Here is a 27,428-nt window from a genome sequence, read left to right as displayed (position 1 = left end):
GCCATAATTTCTCTCCCTCCTCCTCCTTTGTATACTTACACATGAAGAAAATTTAGAATGTCTTTGTCTTTATTCATATAGGCTTATCAGAATTTAATATCTGAATTAATAAATTAATTTCAGTAACACTTGAAGAATAATGGTCCATACTCTGGTATAATCTTAATACCAGAAGAATTACAGTATCTGATGTAACCAAGTTCTAAACTTTTTAATCATAGAATAATAGAGTTGGAAGAGACTACAAGAGCCATCCAGTCCAACCCCCCTTCCATGCAGGAAATCTCAATCAAAGCATCCCCAACAAATGGCCATCCAGCCTCTGTTTAAAGACCTCTAAGGAAGGAGATGCCACTACCCTCCGAGGAAGTGTGTTCCACTGTCAAACAGCCCTTACTGTCAGGAAGTTCCTCATAATGTTGAGGTGGAATCTCTTTTCCTGTAGCTTGCATTCATTGCTCCAGGTCCTAGTCCCTGGAGCAGAAGAAAACAACATACTTTGGATTTCCCTTAAAGCAGAAAGGTGATTTTCAAATTAAATAGCTGAATCTCCCTAGTGCTAGTTGCACGGATTTTTGGATTTTAACAAAATAGTTTCTCCTTCTCCTCTTCCTTCCCCCTCCCCCATTTCCTTTTCCCTTTTTCTGACTTTTTAAAGTTGTCTTCTCCTTTTCTTGGGTTTTATTCTTTCTTTCTTTTTGGCTGAGGAATCCTAGAGGTTTGTTTTTTTAATCAAATTAGAAATATTATACTTCCATTGTATTTTGAGATACGTCTCAACCTGAAGAGGACCCTGGTTCCAGAGCCCATTGAAGTGTTTCTGCATTTATGTGCCCAAATATTACAAAAGTAAACATTTTTTAAATAATATACTATTGAAAAAATGATAATTAAAACTTTTACTGGTTAGTGAAGAACAGAGTATAGCAGGCTGAAGCTTGAGTAGATGTTTCTTTTAGTGCCATTTTTTTTTATCAAATATTTGATATTTTTTGAAGTCTTCAACAGAGGACACTTGCTAACAAGTTTGAATCAAAACCATTGTAAGGTAAATGGGGAAAACTATGCAGTATGAAGGACACAAGGAGGATGAGATGATTTGGTCTCACTTTTTTCAGAGTGGTTATTAATTAATTAAATGTAAACTGTGTGTTTAGAATCCTTTTTAATGTTTGTTTATCTTCATCAAGTACCAAAGTGGGGTTGCTTTCTAGTAATACTTCTGAGATACAAGGCACATTATAAAAGAAAAAAACTGAGGTGCCTCCCATTGCTTATAGTTTGAAGCTGAAATTTCTCCATTCTTGAGGAAAAAAGAGAAATTTTGTAATGTATAGGCTAACTCCATTCTGAGGAACACAAGTTTTTAGTAGATTCAGAAAAGTTTCATTCCCCAGAGTAAATCACAGTATGTATGCGTTGTCAGGACTGAGGAATTTTTCTCAGTTACACCAGTATACTTAGAGTTCATACAGTTCAGCTTCACCCCATTTGTCAAAACATATTCTTTTCCCAGGTGTAGCACCTCTTTATATTCCCTCTGTACCAAGCCGCAGTTTCCCACGACTTTGGTAATTTGCAACTCTTATGCCCTCATTATGCTCATTATTCCAGGCCACACTTAATACACAATCTTTATTTCTCCCAGTTTTGTCAATAGAATATCATAACCCATCATCCCACATATACACACATGTAGTCAAACTCACCAATCAAGCATGGCAGAACCATGCCTTGACCATGATAGTGACAAACGTATTATGTCAAATCCTGGACAATAGACCTTGGGTTAGTTTGCTATCTATAATTTGCTGCAAAGAGATTTCTTTATAACTTGGTAATTGAACTTTCAGTATTTACATTTCATGGGAAAAAGAGGCGTGATTACTTCTAACTGACCAATTTATTTTTTCTGTGCTACTTCACAGAGGATTTGTGTCTTCCTTAGTGGATGTCAAGGAAAAAAAGCATGTCTGTAAAACAGATATCTGTCAAGCTACTTTTTGCTCGGAAGATATTTGCTTGGTTGCTTCTGAATTTGAAGAGTGGCACATGTGTAGAAAGACAAGCATTGAAATGGGAAGGAAAGATAAAAAGTTTTTAACACTGTTAAGTAGTTTTCTTCTTCTAAGACTGAAAGTTTTATTTATTTATATCTATGAATGGTTATCCTGGTTTTCAGGCAATTTGTCATCAGACCACCTTACAATTGTTAATGCAGTACAATTCAATATAAAATGTATGTATGGCGCAGTACAGCTTTGTTGTCTCTATACCACATTTATAGTAAATGTGTTTTTTGTTATTTTATAATAGACCCAGAAGAAACCCGATTGGTGATAAGACTAAAAAGATGTTGGGCTTTTTAAGAAATAAAAGGTCCATATAGACAGGCCAAAATAAAGCTGCTTCGAGTCACTTTGGAGGTATGCTTTTTAAATGCTGCATATATCCTAAGAGGCCAGAAGCCACGCCAAAGCCATGCTCCAGTCCTATGGACTGGAGCTCAGCTTTGGCGCAGTTTCTGGTCTCTTAAGATACATGTGTCATTTAAACATCATACGTCCAAAATGACCCGAAGCAGCTTTATTTTGGCCTGTCTGTATGGGCCCAAAGTTTTTTAGACCATCCCATAACACTTTTCTCCTTCCATTCTTCTACTGTGAATATGTGCTTTCCAGTTTTTTGTTATGTTCCCACCTAGATTACAGTGTAAACATAATATGATAAGGGTGCAGCATCTTCCCAGTTCTTAAGAATAACTGAGGAGACCTCTTTGAATAAGCAGAATGTTTACAAATGTTGACAGAGGGGCTGTGCAGACCAGCCATTAAGGCCGCCCTGGGACAGAGTCAGTGTGGCATATATACAATGCATGCCTCGACTCTTCCCCATGGTGACATGGTGCCACGCACCGCTCCATACGGTGCACAGTGTCACGGTGATCCTCTGGTGCTGCATTTACATGACACAGCACTAAAGGAGTGCCTTAAAGCCATGGTACTGCGGCTATCATGCCCTTTCTAGGGCGCAAAAAGGAGCTGCTTTTTGCAGCTCCTTTTTGCACCCTGGAAAAGCCAGTCCCGATCCAGCGCAGCTAGCGGCAGCTGCTTGCTGCCCTTTAGGGATGGTCTGCACATCCTGATAGAATCATAGAGTTGGAACCCTCTGCCATACAGGAATACAGTCAAAGCACTCCTGACAGATGGCCATCCAGCCTCTGTTTAAAAACCTCCAAAGAAGGAGACTCTACCACAGTCTGACACAGCATGTTCCTAATGTTTAGGTGGACTCTGATTTTGTGTAGCAACAGAAAATAAGCTTGCTCCATCCTCAATATGACATCCCTTCATAAATTTAAACATGGACATCATGTCACCTGAATGTGAAAGATCCTACTCAAATGACGTCTGAACTATAAATGCTTGTATGTATGCGTTTTTCTCTGTGTGCATTTTATTTTAATAATAGAACCCAAGCCATCACAGTAGCACAGCTTATGTGTTACAGTTATAACATAGTTATGTTAAGTAAGTGGAAGGGTTGACAAGTGAAGGCAATAAAATTTGGAAGGGTCCATAGTGTGTGACCCTACTTCCACCCTAGAACTTGCTTCCTATAGTTGCTTTTCTCAACAGGAGGATAAATGTTCGTTCTCAGAATTCGATGGGGATGTGGAAAGGAACAGGAGTGGGGATTTGAGGGAACTGTAGGGGAAAGATTCAGCATACCCTTCTTGCTTGTCCCTTCTGTTCCTGATAGAAGTTCCCACGTGCCCCATTTTAATATTTGTTTGTCATGAACATGCTGATGTTTTCCATCTTAGAATAAATACAAACTGAGCCATAGAAATTCAGAAGTGGCTCAGTGGCTCAACACACTTAATTTTCTTCTCTCTTCCATTAAGATAACATCTGTTCTGGCCACCAGTCAGCAAATCAAATTTGATGAGAATTCATCTGAGCGCAAGGTAGAATGCCTGCTAATGGACAGATTTATGATTCCTCCCTCTTCTTAACAAAGCTCTTAAATTTTTGAATTATAAAGCAAACAAAAATAATTATAGGATCTTGATAAAAGAAATCAAATGGCAACTATATAGGTATTTTTATCACAACCTTTTTTGTAAGTGTTATGAGCAATGCAAGAGAAGAAACAGTATTAGTGAAATAAGAAAAGTCTGCTTTTCATTGGCAAGTACTGGCTTTATACCTGGAAATTTATTCTTGCCTGATTTTATACATGGAAATGTATTCTAATATGATGAGTTACATAGGCTTACTTTTGTATTCAGGGATACAGAATTAATTCAAAAGGTTTTATTTTACTTTTACTTTTTCTCACCTTCTTCTTTAATATAACCTCAAAACCAAAACATTTCATATTACTGTATAACACAAATGCCTAAAATCTGCATAAGAATGTGTTGCAATAATGGTACTGTTTTACCTTTTTAAAATAAACTTCATTAATATATGGTTATGGTTGTCATCCCAATCTGAGGTCAGGGGCTGTATGCACCATTCTCTTTGGGAAGATCCAAAATCTGCAGGCAGCAGTGAACAGATGGCCAGTGGTGTTGACTTTGACAGTGCTGATCACCTCTTTTGAGAGGCAGAATGATGGTGGGACTAGGCCTCCTTCCAGCAGGTGATAGGTATAGTCAAAGCTGGCAACACTGACCATCTGTTGAGTGGAATTCTGGGCAAAGATATCTTTGGATCAGGGCCCATGCTAGTAAATCATTTTTAGGTAAAATTTGATAATACAAAGTATTTTCTTGTGCAGTTTCTGTCTTTCACATTTTATAATTTCTAATTTGTAAGAGTGAAGACTTTTCCATGTCTGTTTTCCTTCTATATTATCCCATTCCTCACTAGGGAGCACTTTCTCCCTCTCTCCACGCTTCCTGCTTCTTGGGTGCCCTCTTTTATTCTCTCTTTCTCCACAAGGGCATTTCTTGCAATGCAGGGTGGGAGTGATCAGCACAGAGTAAAGGTCACTACAACTAAAAGTTCAATTACACCTCAGTAAAGTTATTTTCCCAAGGCTGTTCTTCCCTACAAATACTTCTATTCAAATATCTTTGAATCATTACCCTTTAAATTGGAGTCATCATAGCAATGTGTTGTTAACATATTTAAGTGTACATTTTAACATTTAAAGTAGCACAGGCCACTTACTGTATCAATAGACACTTCCTTACGAACTTATTATGAACATATGTGTATCTGCACTATACGAGTTTACCGTTTTCATGCCTAGTAAATTGTCATGGTTCCATCATACAGAATGAATAAAGGATGTTCTGTAGTTTGGTGAGGTAAAATTCTTCAAGTTGTTAACAGTTGTTAAGGTATCCTGAGAAAATAGGAATTGAAAACAAAATTAGTTTAATTTTGCACAGAAGACAAACACTCAGTGTTACCAAAATTATAATTTCAGGGGTGCAGATTCAAGCACTCTAGCACAGAATTCCTAAATATCACACCAAGACGAGGGCATGATGGCTAAAATAGTCTGAAGCTGATACAACAGTGCAATGCAGATACACTTCGGTCTAAATTTTGTCCTACATTTTGTCCCTGTTTTTAGTAGAGAATTATGGCAACCCTAACTAGAATTCACATGATTGTTAAGATTCTGGATTATCATTTCAAGAGTGCAAGTTATGGCTCTTATTTTAGAATATTCTTTCATATGAAAAGCTCTTTTTTTCTCATAAAGTAGCACAATGGCAATAGCAACATAATAAGCCTTTCTATGTGATACACTTACTTTCTATATGATGGGAGTATTTTATGTAAGGGATATTTAAATAATGCAATCTCACATTTGCTATCTGAAATAATATAGTCAAGAATGCTACCACATTATTCTCTGTAATGTAGACCTGTGTAACATATAATCACAATAGAGTGAGTTAGGTGGGTAAAAGTACTATCTTGCTCCCATAGGATTTCTTTCTTTCTTTTTTAAAATTTCCCTCTCAATTTAAAATGAAGGTCACAGGAAGCAGAAAAATTAAGGGACCCTTTCTCCATGACCTCTTGGAGAACCTTTTGTTTGGGTATTTTTAGTTGTTGTTTTTTAACTTACAATAATTTTTAAGTGGGGATTTATTAATAAATAACAGTTCTCCACTGAAGCTCCTAGTAGTAGTAGTCTGTTTTCTCAAAATGTTAAAATACGTACTACGACAACATTCTTTTGAGTTGTAGACTAGACCATACTGCACACTTACATTATTCCCTTGGTGAAAGAACAGCTACACTGCTGCTCCTTTGAGCTTCACTGAAGGAATGTGAAGAGCAATGGACCATACCGGGCACTACTACTACTACTACTACTACTAGTATGACTTCTTTCCCCTCAGTCACTATCATTCTGGAAATTCTTTTGCTGCCTTAATAGAAAAGAATGTTGTTGTTGATCCTTGTTATATCATTTGGCATTTTTACATTACCCCAGCATTGAAGGAAGGAGCAGTAGTAGTGCAGCAGGTGCCACAATGCCAATGAAGACAGTTGCCTTGAACTTCAGTTTAGGAAGGAGAAGAGAAACTGACTGCATGTAAATTGCAATGCAGGAAAAAGGAACAGATACTGCTGCTAATATCAGATATTTGAAATTCATTGTACAAGTTCTAAAAATATACCTTGCCTATGCCTAATGAAATCTTCACAAGACGTTCAAATTAAACCAGGCATCTGTGTATATGTATCATTCATATATGTCATTTTCTATATTATAAGGCTGATTTTAAATAATCTATGTGAGAAAACATTTAAGGGTGATATTGTACCTTCAGACACAGCTCGAGGGGAGTGTACTAATATAAGATAGTTAACTAACAACTGTAAGTTCATTTGATCTTTCATTTTAATGTATTTTTTTGTCTGGATAAGTTATGTTCTAATAAAAATTAAAGAGCAAGTTGCATTTGGAAGATCAGGTCATCGTAATTCATTGACATTAGGCCACATAACTGAATAATGTCTTACTTCAGTGAAATGCATCAAATGAGATCAACAATTATGACTCATAAACATGCCTCGCAGGCATAAAACAGCAGGGAATTAGCATGTGAGGCTGATAAATATGCATGTAAATAAGCTCCCAAAGGAATAACATGGGTTTGATTGATAGGTTTAGAATTGGAACATATGTAAAACCCTTTATTCCTCATTCTGGTGTAGCTAAGTAAAGATGCATTTTACTTGTTAAAAAGTTTCAGTAACTTTGTAAATCTTTACTCCACATCTGTGTCTGTATGACTGTCACTACTAAGATGAATTGAACTGCCTTTAGAGAAAACGGCCTCTTCCTGGAGCACAAATGCAAAATGGAAAGCCATCTTTGTAGGATGATTGTTTCACATGGATGGATGGACAAACATATCTCCTACTGTGTATTGCTATATGTGAATTATTGCACATTCCTCCAAACTTATATATAAAGTGGAGAGATTTACTTTCTTGACTCATCAGGTTAAAGTGTTTCTAAAAACGTTTTTTTAACAGGAGTATAGTTGTATCCATTTCTATAGGTAAACAGTGCACAGATTATCAGTAACCAAGGATTTGGCCAATGTTATGTTTGTGTATATGCCATAACTCATGTAACAGGATTTATGCTTTAAAGTATATGGTTTAGCCATGGTGAGGTCCTTTCAGATTGTTTTTACAATATAATCTCCCTCAATCTTCATTTGTAGAAGTTTTCAAAAAACTCTGGTACTGTCTTATTCCATTGAAGCATTTTATTACCCAAGGACTCAGCTTCATCTCCACTTCTGGAAAAGTTCATTAAAAGGTCCTGATAGACTCAAAATTAACCACTACATTTTGCATCTCCTTTCATGAATTAAACCCCCATTTTGTCAAAGCATTATGTCTTCTGTATCCACCATGCATGCTCATGCAAGGCAAGAGGCTATGCTGACGATAGCAATGCTGTTGGTAGGGTCTTCCATGACAGATAGGCTTTGCTGAGGACCCAAATTAAATGTACCAAACAGCAACTGGGCAGCAGCAGTAATTGAGAGGGGTCAGGGAGGACACTAGCAGAAGATTTCTGAGAGACAACAGTGGCACCATAGCACCCTTGTTAGTACTGCACAGAAGGAAACATTGCAAACCTTTTGAATGAATTTTACCAATGAAACCCTATGATGAGACAACCCAAAATAAAACTACAATAGTACCAGAGGATAAGACTTTCATGTTGGGAGTGAGGTACTGCAGTAGAGCAATGAGCTACTGGGGTATAGAAGAAAGCTGCAAGTAGGGCTGTGGTTAATGATCTAACTGGATTCAAGCTGGATTCAGCTGTTGATGTACTCAAAGGGAAAGGAAAGTCAGAAACTGTATGTACATCATATATTATAGGAAAATGGAATGTGAGAAGCATGAATTAAGGAAAGCTAGACTGGGACTCAAAACAGACAGGCCAACTAAAGCAGCTTCTAGCAGCTTTGGGGGCATGATGTTTAGATGACGCACGCCCCCAAAGCAGCTGGAAGCTGTGCCAAACCAGCAAGAGTTAATAATAATAATAATAATAATAACAACAATAAAATTTTTATTTCTATACCGCTATTCCAAGGATCACAGCGGTGCACAGCAAGAGATAAAAAACAGTTAAAAACATCACAAACCCCAGTACCCCCAGCAAATAACAACAATTAACAATAACAACAATAGACAACCAAACAGATCCCCATACAAATGGCTGTGTAGAATGGAATACAACATAACACTGCCAAGGGGAAAGAATGACAGACAAGGCTCACGGGGGAAAAGCCTGGCGGAACAAGAAGGTCTTTAGATCCTTCTTAAAAGTATCAAGGGAGGAGGAAGTACGGAGCTCATTGGGGAGGGAGTTCCAGAGCTGTGGGGCTGAAATAGAAAAAGCCCTCCGAGTTGATACATAACGAGCATCTGGAACTCTTAATAGATGTCTCTCACCCGATCTGAGTGTGCGGGGCGGATTATATGGGGAGAGGCGGTCCTCCAAGTACCCTGGGCCCAAGCCATTTAGGGCTTTATAGGTAATAACCAACACCTTGTATTTGGCCCGGAAGCAAATAGGCAGCCAATGAAGATCTTTCAAGACTGGCGTTATATGGCTGTCCCTGGAACATCCAGTAACCAGCCTAGCAGCCATATTCTGCACTAATTGAAGCTTCCAGGTTTGGTACAAGGGTTGCCCCATGTAGAGCGCATTACAGAAATCTAATCGAGAGGTTACCAGAGCATGTACAACAGTTTCAAGGTCCCCCCGGCCAAGGAAGGGTCGCAGTTGGCGTATCAGCCGAAGCTGATAGCAGGTGCTCCTGACCGTCGCATCCACCTGAGCAGTAAGGTGAAGCAACGAGTCCAGAAGCACCCCCAAACTGCGAACAGAGTCCTTCACAGGGAGCGTGACCCCGTTTAGGACAGGTGGAATAATTTCCTTACCCGGGCCAGGAGAGCCAATCACCAGTACTTCCGTTTTCTCTGGATTCAGGCTGAGTCTGTTTTCCCTCATCCAGCCCATTACCGACTCCAAGCAGGCATCCTTAGTTACTGCATCAGTCGGAGACACAGAGAAGACTATTTGGGTGTCATCAGTGTACTGATAACACCGCGCCCCGTGTCTCCGGATGATCTCTCCCAGCGGCTTCATGTAAATGTTAAATAGCATAGGGGACAAAATCACTCCCTGAGGGACCCCAGATGTCAGGGCCCTCCTATCAGAGTGACAGTGCCCCAGCTCCACCATCTGGGATCTGCCCGAGAGGTAGGAACGGAACCACTGCAAAGCAGAGCCCTCGATACCTAACTCCCTCAGGCATCCCAGAAGGATACCATGGTCGATGGTATCGAAGACCGCTGAGATGTCCAAGAGTACTAACAGGGACACGCTCCCCCTGTCCATGCCCAGATGGAGATCATCAACTAAGGCGACCATGGCAGTCTCAACTCCATAGCCCGCCCGAAAGCCGGTTTGAAATGGGTCCAGATAATCCGTCTCCTCCAAGATCCCTTGAAGCTGAAAGGCAACTGCCCTCTCGATCACCTTCCTTAAAAATGGCAACAGCGAGATAGGCCGATAATTGTTCCGAATTAGGGGGTCAAGGGAGGGCTTTTTTAACCAAGATTTTACGATGGCCGTCTTCAGAGTAGATGGAAACTGCCCATCCCTGAAGGATGAATTAATAATGCGGTGCAACAAATTTGTTACAACCGCTCCCCCTTGAGCTGTCAGCCATGTAGGACAGGGATCGAGAGAGCAAGTCGTCTTCCTAACACTTCAAAGGATCTTGTCCACATCCTCGGTATTAACAGACTCAAAGTGATCCAGAACAATAGGGTCCATGGAAGCTCTGGGTACCTCTACACTAGATTCTGAACTAACACTGGCGTCGAGATCAGCCCTTATCTGAGAGATTTTATCCGCGAAGAAGTTGTTAAACTCGTCACAGCAGGCTTTAGACTGAACCTTTTAGGAATGGATTTAATCTACTCCTGCCAGCTACTGGTTTGCCAGTATGGTCACCATGGTCCCAGCTCTATCAGGGTTGGAGTGGCCAGAGGACACTCCTTCCAGGCTGTCTGCTTTGGCCCATAGTAAAACTGGAAATGAGATGTATAAACATTGCAATACTTGGGATAAGCGAGGTAACGTGGACAGGAATGGGACATTTTGAGTCAGATAATTATACAGTGTTTAACTCAGGAAATGAAAATCTAAGAAGAAATGGGGTGCCATTAGTACTAGAGATGTAGTAAAAGCAGTTGAAAGATACATTGCAAAGTCTGACTGAATAATATCAATAAGACTTCACAGAAAATCCATCAATATAACCATAATCCAAGTTTATGCTCCCACTACAGAAGCAGCAGAAGAAGAAATTGAAAGATTCTATGCTGGAGTGCAGGAGGAAAGTAATCACAAACCAAAACAGGACTTGTTGTTAATCATAGGTGATTGGGATGCAAAAGCTGAAAACAGAAGAGAATTTTAAAAATTGCCCTATAATCAAGAAATGAAGCGGAAGAATGAATGATTGAATTTTGCGAGGCTACCTGTTAGTTCATCACACACCCATTTTTGATACAACCAAGGAGGCAACTGTATACATGGACATCACCTGATGGTCAATATATAATTGAAACAGATGACATAACTGGAAGATAGAGAAGCTCCATTCTCTCTGTAAAAACAAGACCGAGAGCAGATTGTGGCACAGACTATGAACTGGTATAAGAAATTAGAATAAAGCTAAAGGAAAATACTAAACTAACCACCATGCAAAATTATAACCTGAAGAACATGCCCATGGAATTTAAAGTTGATGTAAAAATAAATTTGCACTATTAAGCCTAATTGACCAGGAGCCAGAAGTCTGGACTGAAGCCAGGGATATTGTTAGGGAGGAAGCAAAAAGACACTATTTGCAGCCAAAAATAAATGAATGACAGATGAAACTCTTCAAGCAGTTAAGGACAGACAAGAAGCAAAAGTAAAAGGTGACAGGACCATGGATGCAATTGTTCAGCAACTTGTGACAGGGACACAGGGACTACTATAATAATCTGTGCAGAGAAATAGAGGGTGGCCACAAAAAAGGAAGAGGAAGAGAGCTTTTCCACAAGATCCAAGGATTCAAAGGGAAATTTAAAACAAGAGTGGAGATGCTATATGACCAGCAGGAAAATACATTACATCACCACATAGAAATTAAAAATAAAACAAAACAATGGAAACGATACACAGCAAAAGAGGAAAGAATGACAGGTTCATTCAAGGAAGAACCATTTGAAGATCAACCCACAATTTTAGAAAGTGGATTAGAAGACGCACTGGGACAAATAAATCACAAGCAACAGATGACATACCAATATAACTCCTTCAGCCTACACAGGCAGAATCTACTTTAGTTCTATCTAAAATCTGGCAACAAATATAGAAAACAAAAGAATGGCCCACAGATTGGTAAATTCATTATAGTCCCCAAGAAAAGGGACAACAGGGATTGCAGTAGCCAGAAGACCATTGCATTAATCTTCTATGCAAATAAAGAGATGCTGAAAATTCTACAACAAAGACTTTTACTGTATAAGGAGTGAGAAATGCCAGATATCCAAGCTGGGTACAGGAAAGGAAGAGAAGAATTTCTGGAAAAAATCAGTTTATATTTTATATGTTATAGGCAAGCCTTTCATTATGTAAATCATGAAAAACTATGGATTGCTATTTAAGAAATTGGTATGCCACAACTTTTGATTGTCTAGTTGTAACCTGTACTCAGGACAAGATACTACTGTGAGAACAGAAATATCGAGAAACTGAATGGTTTTCATTTGGCAAGAGGGTAAGGCAAGACTGCATTTTTTTTTACCCAATCTGTTTAATTTATATGCTGCATGTGTCATGTGTAAAGCAGGATTACTGTATATACTCATGTATAAGTCTAAAAATTTTAGTCAAAAAATTGACCCCAAAAACCTGGATCGACTTATCCCTAGGTCAGTGTAAGTCATGTACTTTAACTCATAAAAAGGGAACAATCCCCTGGTAAAAGGCAAGAACATAATTTGTCCGGGAAGCACTGATTCCCTTCCATTTTCTCATCCATCCAGTCTTTAGCGTGAGTACAAACAGTTATGTCTGCTGGAGAAAGGAACTGCGCCCTCCCCAAAGGTATCCAACTCCATCTTGATCTCTCAGGGGGAGAGAAAGGTAGGCCAATCCCATCAGGCCTCCCTTAAAGGAACGGCGCCCTCCCCAAAGGCATCCAACTCCATCCTGGCCTCTGAGGGGGAGAGAGGGTGGGCAAACGCCATCAGTCCTGTCCTTAAGATACAGATCCCTCCATCTGTCCATCTGCCATGGTCCAGGCCTCAGAGGGAGAGAAGAATGCTGGACCTAATCCCCTTCCCCTCAACCATTCCCTTCTCCTTTTGTGTCGTGTCTTCTTAGATTGTAAGCATGGAGGCAGGGAACCGTCTAATTAAATGATTTTATGTACAGTGCTGTGTAAATTTACAGCGCTATATAAATAAAGTTTAATAATAATAATAATAATAATAATAATAATTTGTAAGTTCCTTGGTGTTGCTTTCCTTTGCTTCTTCCTTTAGATTCTTTGTTACATGCCCCTAGGTTTTACCCTTGACTTATTCACGGGCCATATCAAAATCTATAATTTTGGCTCCAAAACCTGACCTCGACTTATAGTTGAGTATATACGGTAGACTCAGAGGAAGAAAGTATGAAAATTGGAGAAAGGAACATTAACAATTTAAGATGTGCAGATGACACCATACCACTAACAGAGAATGGGGAGAACTTGAAACGATTATTGAAGAAAATGCAAAGGCAGATTTATAGCTGAACATTAAGAAAACAAAAATTATGACCACAGATTATTTGTATAGTCTTATACATGGATTTTTTATACACGGATTCAAGCATTTAAAAATATTCCAAAAAAGTATAAATTTCAATAATCAAACCTTGATTTTTTTTTATAAGAGACACCATTTTGCTATGTCATTATATTTAATGGGACTTGAGCATACACGGATTTTGTTATACATGGGAGATCCTGGAACCAAACCCCAGTGTTTAACAAGGGTCCACTGTATAACTTTAAAGTAGATGATGATGATGATGATGATGATGATGATGTTGAAATAGTTAAAGATTTCCTTTCAGTCATTAAGGAATGGAGCCTGAAGTCAGAAAAATCAGAGAAAGACTAGGACTTGGAAGTGCAGCTATGAAAGAATCTGAAAAGCTCCTGAAGTGTACATGAGATAAAGGCAGGATATAAATGAATAAAATTCAGCTTTTTCCGCCTGTCTTCTTGTTAGGAGGCCATTATTTTAATATCCTTCAAAGACATAGTAGCCTATATTTCCATGTTGCCCATTGAACCTTCTTGTCTTTCATCACCAGAATGAAAATGTGGCTACTATATTCTTAGCAGGCTAGTTTAAAATTCTGTAGGCAGATAACTTTGTATAATAGGCATTCATTATCTGCTAGAGTTTAGCTCCAGGACCCACTACCCATCCTGTGGACACCAATCTCTGTGGATGCTGAAGTCACATTGTGTGCAGTAGCATAATAAAATGGTGACCTTATATTTAATGGCCAAATCTTTTTTGCCATTTTATAGAGGTTTTGTGTGTGAATATTTTTGAACTGTAGTTGGTTGAATCAATGGATAGGGAAGGTCATCTGTACAGCTTCATTTACAAAGCTAGGTTAATGCAAAATAATGCTTTTTTTCTTTGAAATACTTTTTTTCAAAAAATTGTTCAAATCTCTCTTTTTTTAAACTTTGAATGCAAGTTTCAGGATTCATGGTCATTTAATAAAATATTTTTTTATTAAGAAACTATGTGTGTCTCTAATTTTTATTCTAATAATTGACTGGATAATTTATGTCACTTCATTTTGTGTGTGAAATTTTTAGTTTAGATGGCAAGTCTTAGAATTCCACACTCATTCCTCTAAAATAACTTTTGATTTACCCATCAGTTGCTGTGACTTATTTTACACTAAATAGATAATTTGTACTTTATGTCTCTCAATTCCCAGTTGGATTTTTCATGCACCAAAAAGCCATATGTGTGACATTACTGTACAAAGTTAAGTGCTTGGGTTAATGAACAGCATTACATTTTATGAAGTCATGTCCACTAGATGTTAGAAAAACTTAGGGGAGCTTTTTAACATATAAAAATTAACACTAGTATTTAAAAATACCACTGAGAGCTCAGTTCTCTTAATTTGGTGGCATACAGACATGGTACGTTCATGATAAATATCTTCATTTGGTAACTGGTTTTTGCCTTTAAAAAATAAATCACTATTCAAATATCTAAATGTCTTGTACAATGTTTACCTAGCAGCACATGACACAGACTCATCTTGATATTTTATATAATGCTAGGTCTTACGGTATTATAAGGCACTTTGTAGCTAGTTACTAGCAAGAAACTAGTTCCTGAGTCCTGAACTAAGTTCTGAGTTGAGAAAAGGGTAGGTTGTTGTTGTTGTTGTGTGCAGGCGCATTTTCAAGTCATCCGTTGATTAATCTCATGAATTTCATAGGGGGTTTTTTAGGCAAGAAGTACTCAGAGGTGGTACTTCTCCCCTGAAATATAGCCTAAAGCACCTGTTGTTATTTCAGAGAAATTATTTCATTGGTAATCTTAGTTATCTTAGTGGGGGGGGGTGTCTTTGCCTGGCTGCCAGTTTGGAACAAGAGAATTTTAACCCTTCCTTCCACATACTTTGTTTCAGATAAAAATCAATCACCCAAAGTTAGAGAGGTAGGATTAGCATTTACCGTCCTATTTTGCTGTGATTGCTCATAACAAATTAGCAGACAGCTGTCTTTTAGTGAAATAAGTAATGATATCCATTCACAAATATTCCATACAAGGTGTCAAAAAAAATGGGCATGACAAACATTTGTTCAGTCTGAATTTTTTTTCATGTATTTCTTAGTATGCATTCTGCATCTTGTCTTCTTAAATATATGAAAGAAGGCATTATTCATCTACTTTCATGAACAAATACAAATGGTGTCTGGAGATGACAGTAAATGCCAGCTTTTGTTGAATTTTTATTCAAGTTTTTTCTTTGCCTAAAGTGAATGAATATTTTTCATTCAAACAATATTCCAAGAGTCCCCTGGAAATAGGGTGATCTGGTTGAACTAAATATATGGATAGTTCTTCTACCAAACTATTGCTCTTATCCACATTCCTGCAGTAAATAAATTGAAAATACTGAATCCTTGGATAGACCATTGAATTAATTTGTTGAAAATTAATTTCTTACCCTCTATTTGCTACAACTTTTAGCAATGATTTTGAAAGTCACAATTTCAGCAATTGTAACATCAATGGTTTTTTAGTGGTCTGAGCAATAATTAACATATCCTGTTAATTTAATTTATTACTGGGCTGGTAGTTTGGTGGGCTGGCCATTTGGGACATTTTTAGAAAATCTATTTTTTAATCAAAAGTAACATGTCACTTACTTCTAACAAAGAGTAAAATAAACTAATTTCATAATACTCAGTTTTTCAAATTAACATTAACACATTTGCTTTTAACCCTAGCATTTCTAAGCTCTGTCCATTATGTTTTAATAAGTGAATTTCTGCACGTCCTGAGATAACAGGCCTGAGAATTATTGGACTGATTCTGCAATGGAAGTTGAAACTTTTGACAATGTTTTTTTTAAATAACTACTATGCTGCTTTCGGTCCTGGCCATATTACTATATAGAATAAGTTCATTTTTTCCATGACTGAGCCTCCATGCGGTCTGATTGGTGCTCTGCAACACACCTCCTCTGGCATTGGAAGCTTTAAAATCCATTGTTTAGTTAACCAAAGCTGTACTTTCATCCTTCCTAATATTCTTCAGAGCAATATTGGCAGTCAGAAAAACTTGGAAGTCAGGCATTGTAGTATAACAAAATTATCTGCCAATATTTCAGTAAATCAACATTTGTAGATAGCTGAAGGCAATGTTGAAATTCCTTTCTTGCTAACTAGAGCTATGTGAATTTCCAAGCTCAAACTGAACTGAAGTCATAGCCACATTTGCCTAAAATGGGGAAGAATACCTTTGGTAAGTTATGGGTCTTTTATAGAAACAGTTTTGTAGAACTATGTTTTGCTCAGTTAAAGACACTAAAGGTTGGTTACTTATATTTAATTTTGGTTCCATTTTTCAACATTCAAGACCCAAAGGAACTTACAAATAAAAACATGTGGTTGAATCCAGACTTTGGGTGCATCTGCACTGTAGAAATAATGCAGTTTGATACACTTTAACTGCCATTAGGCGGGTTACAAACCGCCAGGTTGTCGCGGTCTCCTGCCGCTTGCAGCGTCCGGGAGCCACAATTGCCACACCGCGGGGCTCCCGGACACTCGGAGGAAGGAGCACAGAAATGCGCTCCTTCCTGGGCCCCGGAAGTGGTGCCGCAAAGCGCAAGGCGCGCTTTCGCAGCGTCACTTCCACCGCGACACGTCTGGATGCTATGCGTCCAAGACGTCAAAATGGTGGTGGCCATGTGGAATGGCCGCCACCATTTTGTGCATGTGGAGCCCGTACTAGGGTTAGGGGGTGCGGAAGCACCGCCCCTTCCTAACCCTATTATGCGCTCTGCGCGTACATTCTGGCGGTTTGTAACCTGCCCCAGATCCATCCTTGAGAATCCTGGGATTTGTAGTTCAGTGAGGCACTAGTACTCTTTGGCAGATGGCTAAAGACCATGTAAAACAATGAACTCCAGGATTCTGTAATTTTGAGCTACAGCACTTAAAGTGATATCAAACTTCATTATTTCTACAGTGTAGATGCACCCAAAGACATACTTTGAGAAGATATTTTAATCTCAATGGGTCATTGTTATGAAGGACAGGATGTTAAATAAATAAATTGGGTTTCAATGGGTCTAATTTATCTGTGAATCCATCCCTCTGAAAACGGAAATAGTACAAACTAGTATCATTAGTCATCAAACTATTGAATGAGGATAAATAGAGAGGCAATCAACATTTTTTCTCACTGCAGGGAAAACTGAATATTCTTAACACTATTTCAGTCTTAATTTTGTTAATAATAAAATTATCTTCCATGTTAAAGCTCTTGAAAAAATGTATTTTTGTTAAGCTAGAGGCCCTAAATTTTATGCAAAACACCAGTACTCATTGATTAGCAACTTCCTCTTTTTTCTTTCAAGGGAAACTATTGCAAACATACCAACTTTTAAAATTAGTGATTCAATGAGTTTTGCAGTGTTAAATGGTTGTGCATATTGGGAAGTAGAAGCAACACCTCAGCACCATTTCTACATAACCATCAGTTCCTTGCAATGAACTTTGGTTTACAATGGTTGCAAAACTAAACCCTTTTGAGGCAGGTTAGAGCCAATGCAGTGTAGTGATTTGAAAACTGAACTAGGATTCTGAAGACCATGGTTTGAATCCCTCTTCAGCCATGAAACCCCACTATGGGCCTGAGCAGACAGAGAGGAAAAAGTGAGATGATTCTGGTTTTTCCAAATCTGGTTGGAAACCCCACTGTCAGCACAGCCCACTCCTAAGGTGGGCCAAACACCCATGAGCAGTCCACACCACATGGCACGAAGCCACACTTCTTGGGTTTGTTTGAGGTGTTTTTTTGTTTCCCCACTGTGTATGTGCACCACCTGAGATGATCACACCTCCTAAGACTGGTATTACTGAATTTTTCCCTCCCAGCTGCAATCCCATTGGATGCCCCATGTGGCCAGCCACACATTTGCACAAGTAATACATCACCCACAAAACACAGTCATGGAGCCCCCCCCATACATGCCCCCTTTCACCCCATGCCCTTCTTTTGGACTCCCTGGTTTGTATATGTTTTAATGATATCCATTTCATTATTGGTGACTTGCCATGTTTGTTGTACTTTCTCATCATGGGGAGTGTGACAGTTGTCTAGTTGTGCGCTTGTATGCTCAAATGAAAAAACTCTATGGCAAGCATGAAGCTGATGGCTGTGCCTCACCAGGGTGAATGCTTCTGACCGCTTCCCTATGCTGCCTGGGTGTTCGCACACTCACACCATGCTGTTTATGTGCCAGTATGATGATGTGCATTTTCTGGATTAAGGTGAAGTATCAGGGCTTCTTTTTGCTCCATTTTTTTTAGCCCCAGAGCATAGTTTCGTATCAGTTTCCTCCCATTTAGGGGCTGTGTGTACAGCCCTTATGTTACAGAACAAAGTAGAATGAGTAGCTGCAACTGTGAGAAACACAGGCTAGTATGGATGCTGGTGCCAGGCCCAAAATGTGTTAGTCTTGAACTCCAGAGTCACTTTGACCACCGGTTGCTCATGTTTTGTGGCCTTGGAACTTCATAACATGCAGTTTTGGGACTTTCTACTTCCAGGACAAATAATATTTAATGAAATGGATCACCCAGGGCATATTGGGGGGAAAACTATTTTATACTTCTTGATTAATTTTATTTTTATTCCATGTATTAATTTCACCCATTCCATGACCTCATAAATTGATGGGATGAAGGGACTTAACATGGTCCAAATTATCAGCTATATGTGATTTATTCCTTATCATATTAGATAAAAACATTTAAACTTCCAATAGCAGCAAGGTTTTCCTTTACAGATTGTTTCCTTCAAAATTTCTAAAGTATATTTTGCATTTTTTTTTAACTTTGGGAAACTTCAGCAACTTCAACAGAGTGTAATGTACTTCAATTTTGCGTCCTAATAATTATTTTATAAATATCAGAAGTGCAGTGCACTTAATTCTTTAGCTGAAGGCATTATATTCAGTTTCTGTACACCACTTCAAGCTTGCTCCATTTAATCATTTTAAAAGCTTAGTTGGTGTAAATTGAATTTAACACTGTAGTTGCAAGGGTGTTATGTAAAAGGTCCAAAAGAAGTGCTCATGGCACAGGCTCTTACTGATCTTAAACTCTTTAGCACCCTCTGTTGTCATGTACAAGCAATGCCAAGTACATTATCTCTATCAACTGAATAGCCATCAAAATTATCAAAGTATTTAACGCAAATTCTTCAAATGAGCACTTTATTATTCACATAATTTATGAAAAAAAAATTTCATAAATAATTTATGAATTTTTTTTCTTTATTAAACCGTTAAGTTATATTCCTATGTTTCGATAAATAGAAATGTTTTGATTTACTGTAGCCTCCCCCCTCCCCAAAAAAGGAGGGGATTTCTTGTAGGATTTCTTTAACCTAAATACCAAAATGTTACAGATTTCACGTATATGATGTGGTGAAGTGCAAACTGTCTATCCTCTATTAACTTTGTATTTCTTAGACAGCACTGCTTCAAACTAGGAGGAACCTGAAATTGCCCATGCTAAAATTAAGGGTTTATAACTGTATGGAACAGATGTTTTCATAAACATTTGCTATAATTAATTTCAACTAGGGGATTGAAGGAAGAAAGCAGTTGTGCCTTTCTCTAGACTTTTAATGTCTTTCTTCCATATAGTAAACTCAGAAATTTTTCCTTCAATACTGTTAACAAAATAAATATGCCTCTTTGTTTGGTTTTCACATTAGGAAAGAAAAGTTTAATTTGTATTGTGTTCTTTCCTTTGAAACGAAAGAAGAACATTGTGTAAACAGTGAATTTAGCTGTCTTCAGGATTTTTTAAACTTTAAACTATTCCATCAAGTGCCACTTTATTTCTCTATTAATTTATATTATATAAATAGGTCAAAATAATATGGCAGCACATGGTTGTGCCTTTTATCTTTCATGTTAATACGTTTACTTAGCTTTGAACTGACAATATATATAGTAAAATATTTCTGTTGATAAACTGCTAGTTCTGGAATTAAGTAATTCATATTACACTGTTTTCTAATAATATAGCCTCCCTTGTTTTTTAGATTGTTGTTAATTAAACTTATGCCTAACCTTCAGACCCTAGTAGTTTTCTTTGAGAGGTCAGAATTCAAGAGCAGTACATGTCAGCAACCACTTTTCAATATTTTTCTCTACCATCACCACAAAAGGAAAATATATCCACTTATTAGAATCATATTTACTATCTTTGCTGTCAATTTATTTTCATTGCTATTTCTGCATTTTATAAAAAATACTGTTTAATTGAGAGAGCAGTTTTAAAAAGTTTTAAAATAGGCACAGCCTAATTGTTCTACACCTGAAATCTCTACTGCAGCTGCAAGAAATTTTAAGCGAACCAGTATTCTTGACTGATCTGTCATCTACAAAGTGTGCAAAGAAAAATAGGTAGCTGTCATTAAAATTACATTTCAGCTTTCAATAACCATTTAATGAGTAGTGTAATTATATAAGTATGGTACCTCAAGTACTTCACTCAATAATTAAAAATAATCTCATCTTTAAAGTGAAAGCTCTAATTATTATTTGACTTAACCAGGACCACTGTTATGATCTCCAGTGGCATCTCAGAATGTTTTGAAGGTATAAATTAAACCTGAATAAATCATTAAATTATTAAGCTTTAAATATGCTTTTTAAAAGTACATGGAATTGTAAAACTATGTTATCGCAATTCACAACTTAATAATGTGAGCAAATTCTTTATTACTTTTTCTTCTCTGAGATCACAAATTATGCCCTTTAAAAATATACATATTGGTATATGATTTAATGTCTTCAGAGCAGAAACCATGGTGATTAATCATTACCAAGCATTAACCATGAAAACAGAATTTAATACAGTTCTAGTTCCTTAGCAGTCATATGCCCCCCCCCTTTTTTTTTTTTTTTTTTTGTACAGGGTAGAAATTTGAAGTGCAAAACATTTTATCATTCACAGCAAAATCCCCCCCCCTTTTTGCCACCCTAAACATATATAATTTGCCAGCCACTGTAAAGGGATAAAAAGAGTATTTTTATCTAGTTTTGTACTGTGTATGTATATTTCATGCCTTACCTTAAATACTTTAAATAATTATCATTCCTTTTTTATTCCTTTTCTCCTCATCATTAATCTATTTCATTTATACCTTACATTTTTTTTCTAAAAAAGAAAAGCACTCATTGAGATTAACAGTAAATAAAAAGGAAAAAAATGCAACTAAATATCAAAACAGATTAACACATCAGTAAAAAGAAACAACAACCGTCATCAGCTTTGGTGCAGCTTAGATGTTAAAGCCGTATCTGAATTTTTAAGAACTGTATGCTTGTTTGCAGAAGGACAGTAGAGAGGGAGCTAGCTAATGTCTCTTGATAGAAACTTCCAGAGCCTGCAAGCAGCCCCCAGAAAGCCCTCTATTGTGTTCCACCAAATGTACTTCCACACACAACTTGTCTATCATTCAGGGCTTCATAGATCATAACCACACAGACCATGATTCACCATGCTTGGGAAAGTCATTACCAACACTACATTTCTGTACGTGATACTGTCCTGTACATGGAGAAAGAAGCCTACAGTTCTTAGGAATCAGAATAGCACAGATGGAACAAGAAGGCAGTCTCCTCTTGAGGTACTGTCCAGTTGAGGGCATACTTGACTTCAAGAACTGGTAAAACATCATTTTCATTTCTTCACCATATTAGACCACAACTACTGACAAATGCAGTGCCTATACAGTGGATATTGGCTGGGGTTTGGTTCCAGGACCTGTTGTGGATAATAAAATCTGTGGATGTTCAAGTCCTGTTATATGCAATGGGGTAGTAAAATAGTGTCCCTTACATAAAATGACAGAATCAAGATTTGCTTTTTGGAATTTATATTTCTTTTTGAATATTTTCAAGGTCTGGATGGTTGGATTATGGATAAAAAAAATCTGTGGATACAGAGGGCCGACTGTATACTGTAGCTTATGTCCATAATATTGCTGGAACAATAATAATGATGTTGGGACCTTGATTTTGCCATTTTATATAAGGAACGCCATTTTACTATACCATTGTATAGAATGGAATTTGAGCATCCACAGAGTTTGGCATGCACAGGAGTCCTAGAACCAAACCCAAGCAGATATGAAGGGACCACTATATCATTCTTATAACCTTAATCATTGAGGATCGAACAACAATTCTTTGCAGTTCATGTTTGGAAATTCACAGAGCTTGGAAGTAATGAGTTTTAAGTAACGTTTTTTTAGAGATGAGTTTATTTAGGATGTTGTTGTTTTTTATGTAATAGGTGCAACAGGATTTCAGAAAAGAAGATCTACTGAGTGGGAATGGGAAGTTCAGCAGTAAATCTTTCCTAATATAATTGGGCACTATTCAGAAAATTGCAGCAGCATGGAAAGGCTACTTTTCCCTGAGCATTGCCTCCTATCTTTTATTAGATCATCAGATTCCTACCTAACAAATGAATTTTTTTCCAGGTTGGGTGATTCTGCATATTTTCCTAGGGTGTAATCATTCATGTAAAGATCTAGTGTTTCTGCATGTTCCATATTAATGCTACTGAATAAATATACTTAAAATAGTTGTGTTCATCTTCCTAGATGTGTCAAACGAGAATGGAAGAAGGCAATATACCTCAGATTCTGATGGGACATTTCTTTCATATAGGTGAGAATTTCTCATGTCTCCTACTGAATAATTTTACCAAGTTTACATTTTGAGACAGAAAGAATGTGATGTATATTGAATCCAGTGAACATATATTTCATGGTTTGATTTGATTTTGATCTGTATTTGGGTTGTTTGTTTGTTTTCTATTTCTGATTTGGTGAAATCATTAATGAAGTAAATGAGGAAGACATTTGAAAACTTTCATTTTGAGTCCACAACTTAAACACAATTCAAAGATCTTTGCGACCATCTATTGTTAGGAACATAAAAGGCAGAATGCTGATTCAAAGATCTTTGTGACCGTCTATTGTTAGGAACTTAAAAGGCAGAATGATGACTTAGACCAATGGACTTATGTGGCCTTGTATCCTGTTCACATGTTGGCCAGACAATTACTGATAGGAAGCTCACCAGCAAGACAGTTATGCAGCAATACCCTTCTGCCTGTGTTCCCCAGGATCTAATATATTCTGCATGCATCCTGATTAGAAGCTGCTGATAGCCCATCATCCATTAACTGATCCAGTTACCTTTTAAAGTTATCCAAGCTGCCATCTATCACCACTTTTTATGGAAACAAAACAAACAAAACTTGCTTTTATTTTCTGTGAAACCCACCATTCAATTTCAGTGAATGTTCCCATGTTCCAATACAAAGTAAAGAGGTAAAAAACCACTCTACTTTATTCACATCATGTTTATCTTCATATGCCTCACTCATGCTTCGCTATATTCACCTGTTTCCATTTAAAATAGTACCAAACATTGTAAGATTTTCTCATGGGGAACTCTAGCGAATTACCATTTTACTCTCCCATTCCTGTGCATTTTCTAGTCCTATAATATGCTTTTGCAGGTGCAGTAACCGAGGATCCTTTCCCACTATATAATTATAATACAATAATTGCACTTTATTTGCCATGGGACTGTCCTTTGGAATCATGGGATTTGCTGTTTAGGAAGGGTACTTAGAATCCTTAGTCAGAGAGCTCTAGGGCTTCCCTAAATTTACCAACCCAGGGTTCATAGATTGTTGCCATAGTAGTTAAAGTTGCATTATAGTGCATCGTGTAGTATAATGTGAAAGTACCTCAGTATTATACACATTAGTCCTAGTGTTTTTTAAAATTTTATATGTTTGTATGTAGATATAGATAGAGCGTATTAGAGACCTTAAATTCTAGTGCATAAACTTATGAAATAAAAAAAATGTTATTTTGCTAAAAACATGGAACAATTGACTGAAAATCAAATAGTTAAACTTATTCAGGACAATCCAATCTCCTAAAACACCATTGATGACCACACTCTCCTTTTCTTCTGGTCCATGACATGAATTTCAGCAGCTGTACATGGGTCGTATAAAGGCATAGTTTCTCTGCACCATTGCTAGGAAGCCCCAAGAAACTTTTTGTACATCAGCTTCCTTATATATTTAATATATTGGATGTTTTCTAACAAAAAGTTTATAAAGGAAGAACCCTGTCCAGTGACTTTTCTTTGCTTCTTCCCCCATTGTTTCCAGGATCCAATTAGCTTTTCTCCATTCACTACCAACTTATGACAAATTTCTGGAAACTTATACCGATTGCTTAGCAGACTATAATGCCCATTACATTCCTTTTTTTAAAAGGCAGTGTTTTTAAAAGGCATTGTGACTGTTGCTCCTATACTGTATGATCATATGTATTATTAATATAAAATTGGATAGGACATCCAGAATCAGAAATTACCATCGTACCATTCCCCCCCCCCCCATCTTTTCTCTTCCTGATTGTCACATATTCAGATGTTGTAGCTCTAAGGCTGCATATGAGAGTAACATGGTTACAGTACTTGATCACTGCATAGTAATTGTGCTTTGAAAGTAAGTTGTAAACAACTATGCTAAAATAGTGCGAAACCCCCCTTTAAAAAAAAACAGAGCCAGTTTTTATTGCTGGATGCTGTATTAATTTATTGTAACAATTATACAGAGAAAATGATAGAGCTAGGTCATACAGTACATTAAAGAAGGAGGGGGAAAGCTCAGGCTTTTAATAGTTGGCAAACCTGACACTGCTATTAAGTAATATTACAGCATTTAAGGTGTGAAATGAATATTTTATGCTCAGTAACAAGTAACTCCAAACATATAATGAGGCTAGCTGTAAATTTGAGGGCTCTAAGTTACAAATCATGTTGCAAAGAATAGACAATAGCTTGATGAGCAAGACTGTGTGAATGTTAAAATAAAGAATAATTATGTAAAAAATAATAATTTAGAAAAAGAATTTGTCAGTAATTGATCAGAACACTACTACAGCAACCTTTGAAAGTACTTGTTATTAAATTGATATACAAATAAATGAAATGGTGAGAAAGTAATGGTCACAATCCTATGCATGTATAACTCCCATTGATTTTAATGGCATTTATGAGCATACAACTTCACAAAGGACCAGGCATGTTAACCGTTCCTGTTTCTGGTGTTGCACACTTTCTGATCTGTTGCAAAGAATCCTTGACAATTCATATAAACCTTTGCAGTTGTAAGAATTAATGTTTGATTGATATGTTCATGGATTTCTCATTCCATCTTGTAATGGGATGTGCTTATTTTTACTTTTTTTGAGCAAAGTATAGAACAATTAATGTGGACATGTAGTTTTATAATGTGATATTTTTTTCTAAAGGAAATTAATTTCACCTTTTCTTTAAAAGATGGGCAACCAATTCTGTTCCTTACTGTTGTACTAGGAGCACAAACTTGGTCAGCAATGGTTATAGGAACATCCTTCCATCCACCTATAAAAACTGCTCTACCAATTTTCCTGTATGCTTATGTTACATCTTTTGCCTACATTGCACTGATTCCAAGTATATGGATACAAGTTGCTTTCTTTATATTTACAGTGCTGACATCTTTTTTTTCCTGTCATCAAAATTCTTCTCACTTAAAGTGCTTACAGTCCATTTTGTTCTGGTTTCTGGAGAGGAGGCAGAAGGTGAGGAAAGTAACAATCAGAATACAATTCTAGTAACTAAAGAAAGTAAATCACAGTCTCTAAACAGAAACAAATAAAAACTGATCACGGTCAGACAATAAAGCAATAAACCACCAACAGCTTCCAATTCAAGATGCTGTTGTTAATTGCTGTCAAGTTGACTTCTACTTATGGTGACCCTATGAATGACAGACAAGCAAGTTATGCTGTAATCAACAGCCCTATGCATGTCTTGCAAACTCAGGGCCATGGCTTCTTCGAATAAATCTATCCACTTGTAATTTTTTTTTTATTTATGGTATTTACGGTATATCCCGCTCTTCAGCCCTAAAGGCTATCAGAGCGGCTTACAATTATTATTTTTAATTAGATGGTTCCCTGCCCTCATGCTTACAATCTAAAAGACACGACACAAAAGGAGAAGGGAATGGTGGTGGAAAGGGGATGAGGTCCATTGGTTATTCTCTCCCTCTGAGGCTTGGACCAAGGCAGATGGACTGGAGGGAGGGCTCTTCTTCAGGCTAGCCCTGGCAGAGCTGGGCTTGCCCATTCACTCCCTCGTAGGCCAAAGGATGACAGTTACCATGGAGGGAGGGCTCTCTATCTTCAGGCTAGCCCTGATGGAGCTGGGCCTGCCTGTTCACTCCCTCACAGGCCAAAATGGGTTCTTCCTCTTTTCATACAGCGTTCTACCTTGCCAATCATTGCTGTCTTTTCTGGTGAGTCATGTCTTATGATATGTCCAAAGTACCACAGTCTGAATTTTGGCATTTCAACTTCTGGGTGGAGTTCAGGCCTGATTTGCTCTAGAACCCAGTTATTTGGGGTTTTTTGCAATCCTGGGTATCTGTAGACCTCTTCTCCATCACCACATTTCAAATAAATTAATTTTCTTCCTATCAGCTTTCTTCACTGTGCAGCTTTCACAACAATACATGGAAATTGGAGACAGTACTCACTTTCAGTGTTCAATTATTTATGATCTATGGTCATTGTTTTTGTTTTCATAATGTTCAGCTGTGAACCTGCTTTTACATTTTTTTTCCTTGAGTTTTTTCAATAGTCATTCCAAGTCTTTGCTATTTTCTGCTGGTAGTATGGTGTCATCTACATATCTTAATTTATTGATGTTCCTTCCTCCAATTTTCACGTTTACTTCCTCTAATTCTGCTTTGTGTATGATATGCTCAGCATACAGTTTAAAAAGGTAGGACAATAAAATGCAGCCTTATCTGACACTGACACCACCACCCACTCTCTTTCTGCATATTTGCATATTCTGTCCTAATGGTAGCCTCTTATCCTGAATAGTAATAATAATAATAA

At 37.4% G+C, this 27,428-nt stretch overlaps 1 protein-coding gene across 8 annotated transcripts in view; it reads left to right on the top strand.

Moving 5' to 3' along the window:
- TBC1D5 (TBC1 domain family member 5) overlaps nt 1-27,428 on the top strand; it is a 304,630-nt gene that overhangs the window by 125,617 nt on the left and 151,585 nt on the right. For all 8 annotated transcript variants that reach the window (XM_042474674.1, XM_042474672.1, XM_042474673.1 and 5 more), the window contains one exon: nt 23,046-23,112. In XM_042474674.1, coding sequence (XP_042330608.1) covers nt 23,046-23,112 — 67 coding nt within the window. The remainder of the gene's footprint in view (nt 1-23,045; nt 23,113-27,428) is intronic.

The sequence above is a fragment of the Sceloporus undulatus genome, chromosome 6 (genome assembly GCF_019175285.1).
Source record: "Sceloporus undulatus isolate JIND9_A2432 ecotype Alabama chromosome 6, SceUnd_v1.1, whole genome shotgun sequence".
NCBI classification, from domain to species: domain Eukaryota; kingdom Metazoa; phylum Chordata; class Lepidosauria; order Squamata; family Phrynosomatidae; genus Sceloporus; species Sceloporus undulatus.
The sequence above is the reverse complement of the archived record's forward strand: the minus strand, read 5'-3'. Positions and strand labels throughout refer to the sequence as shown.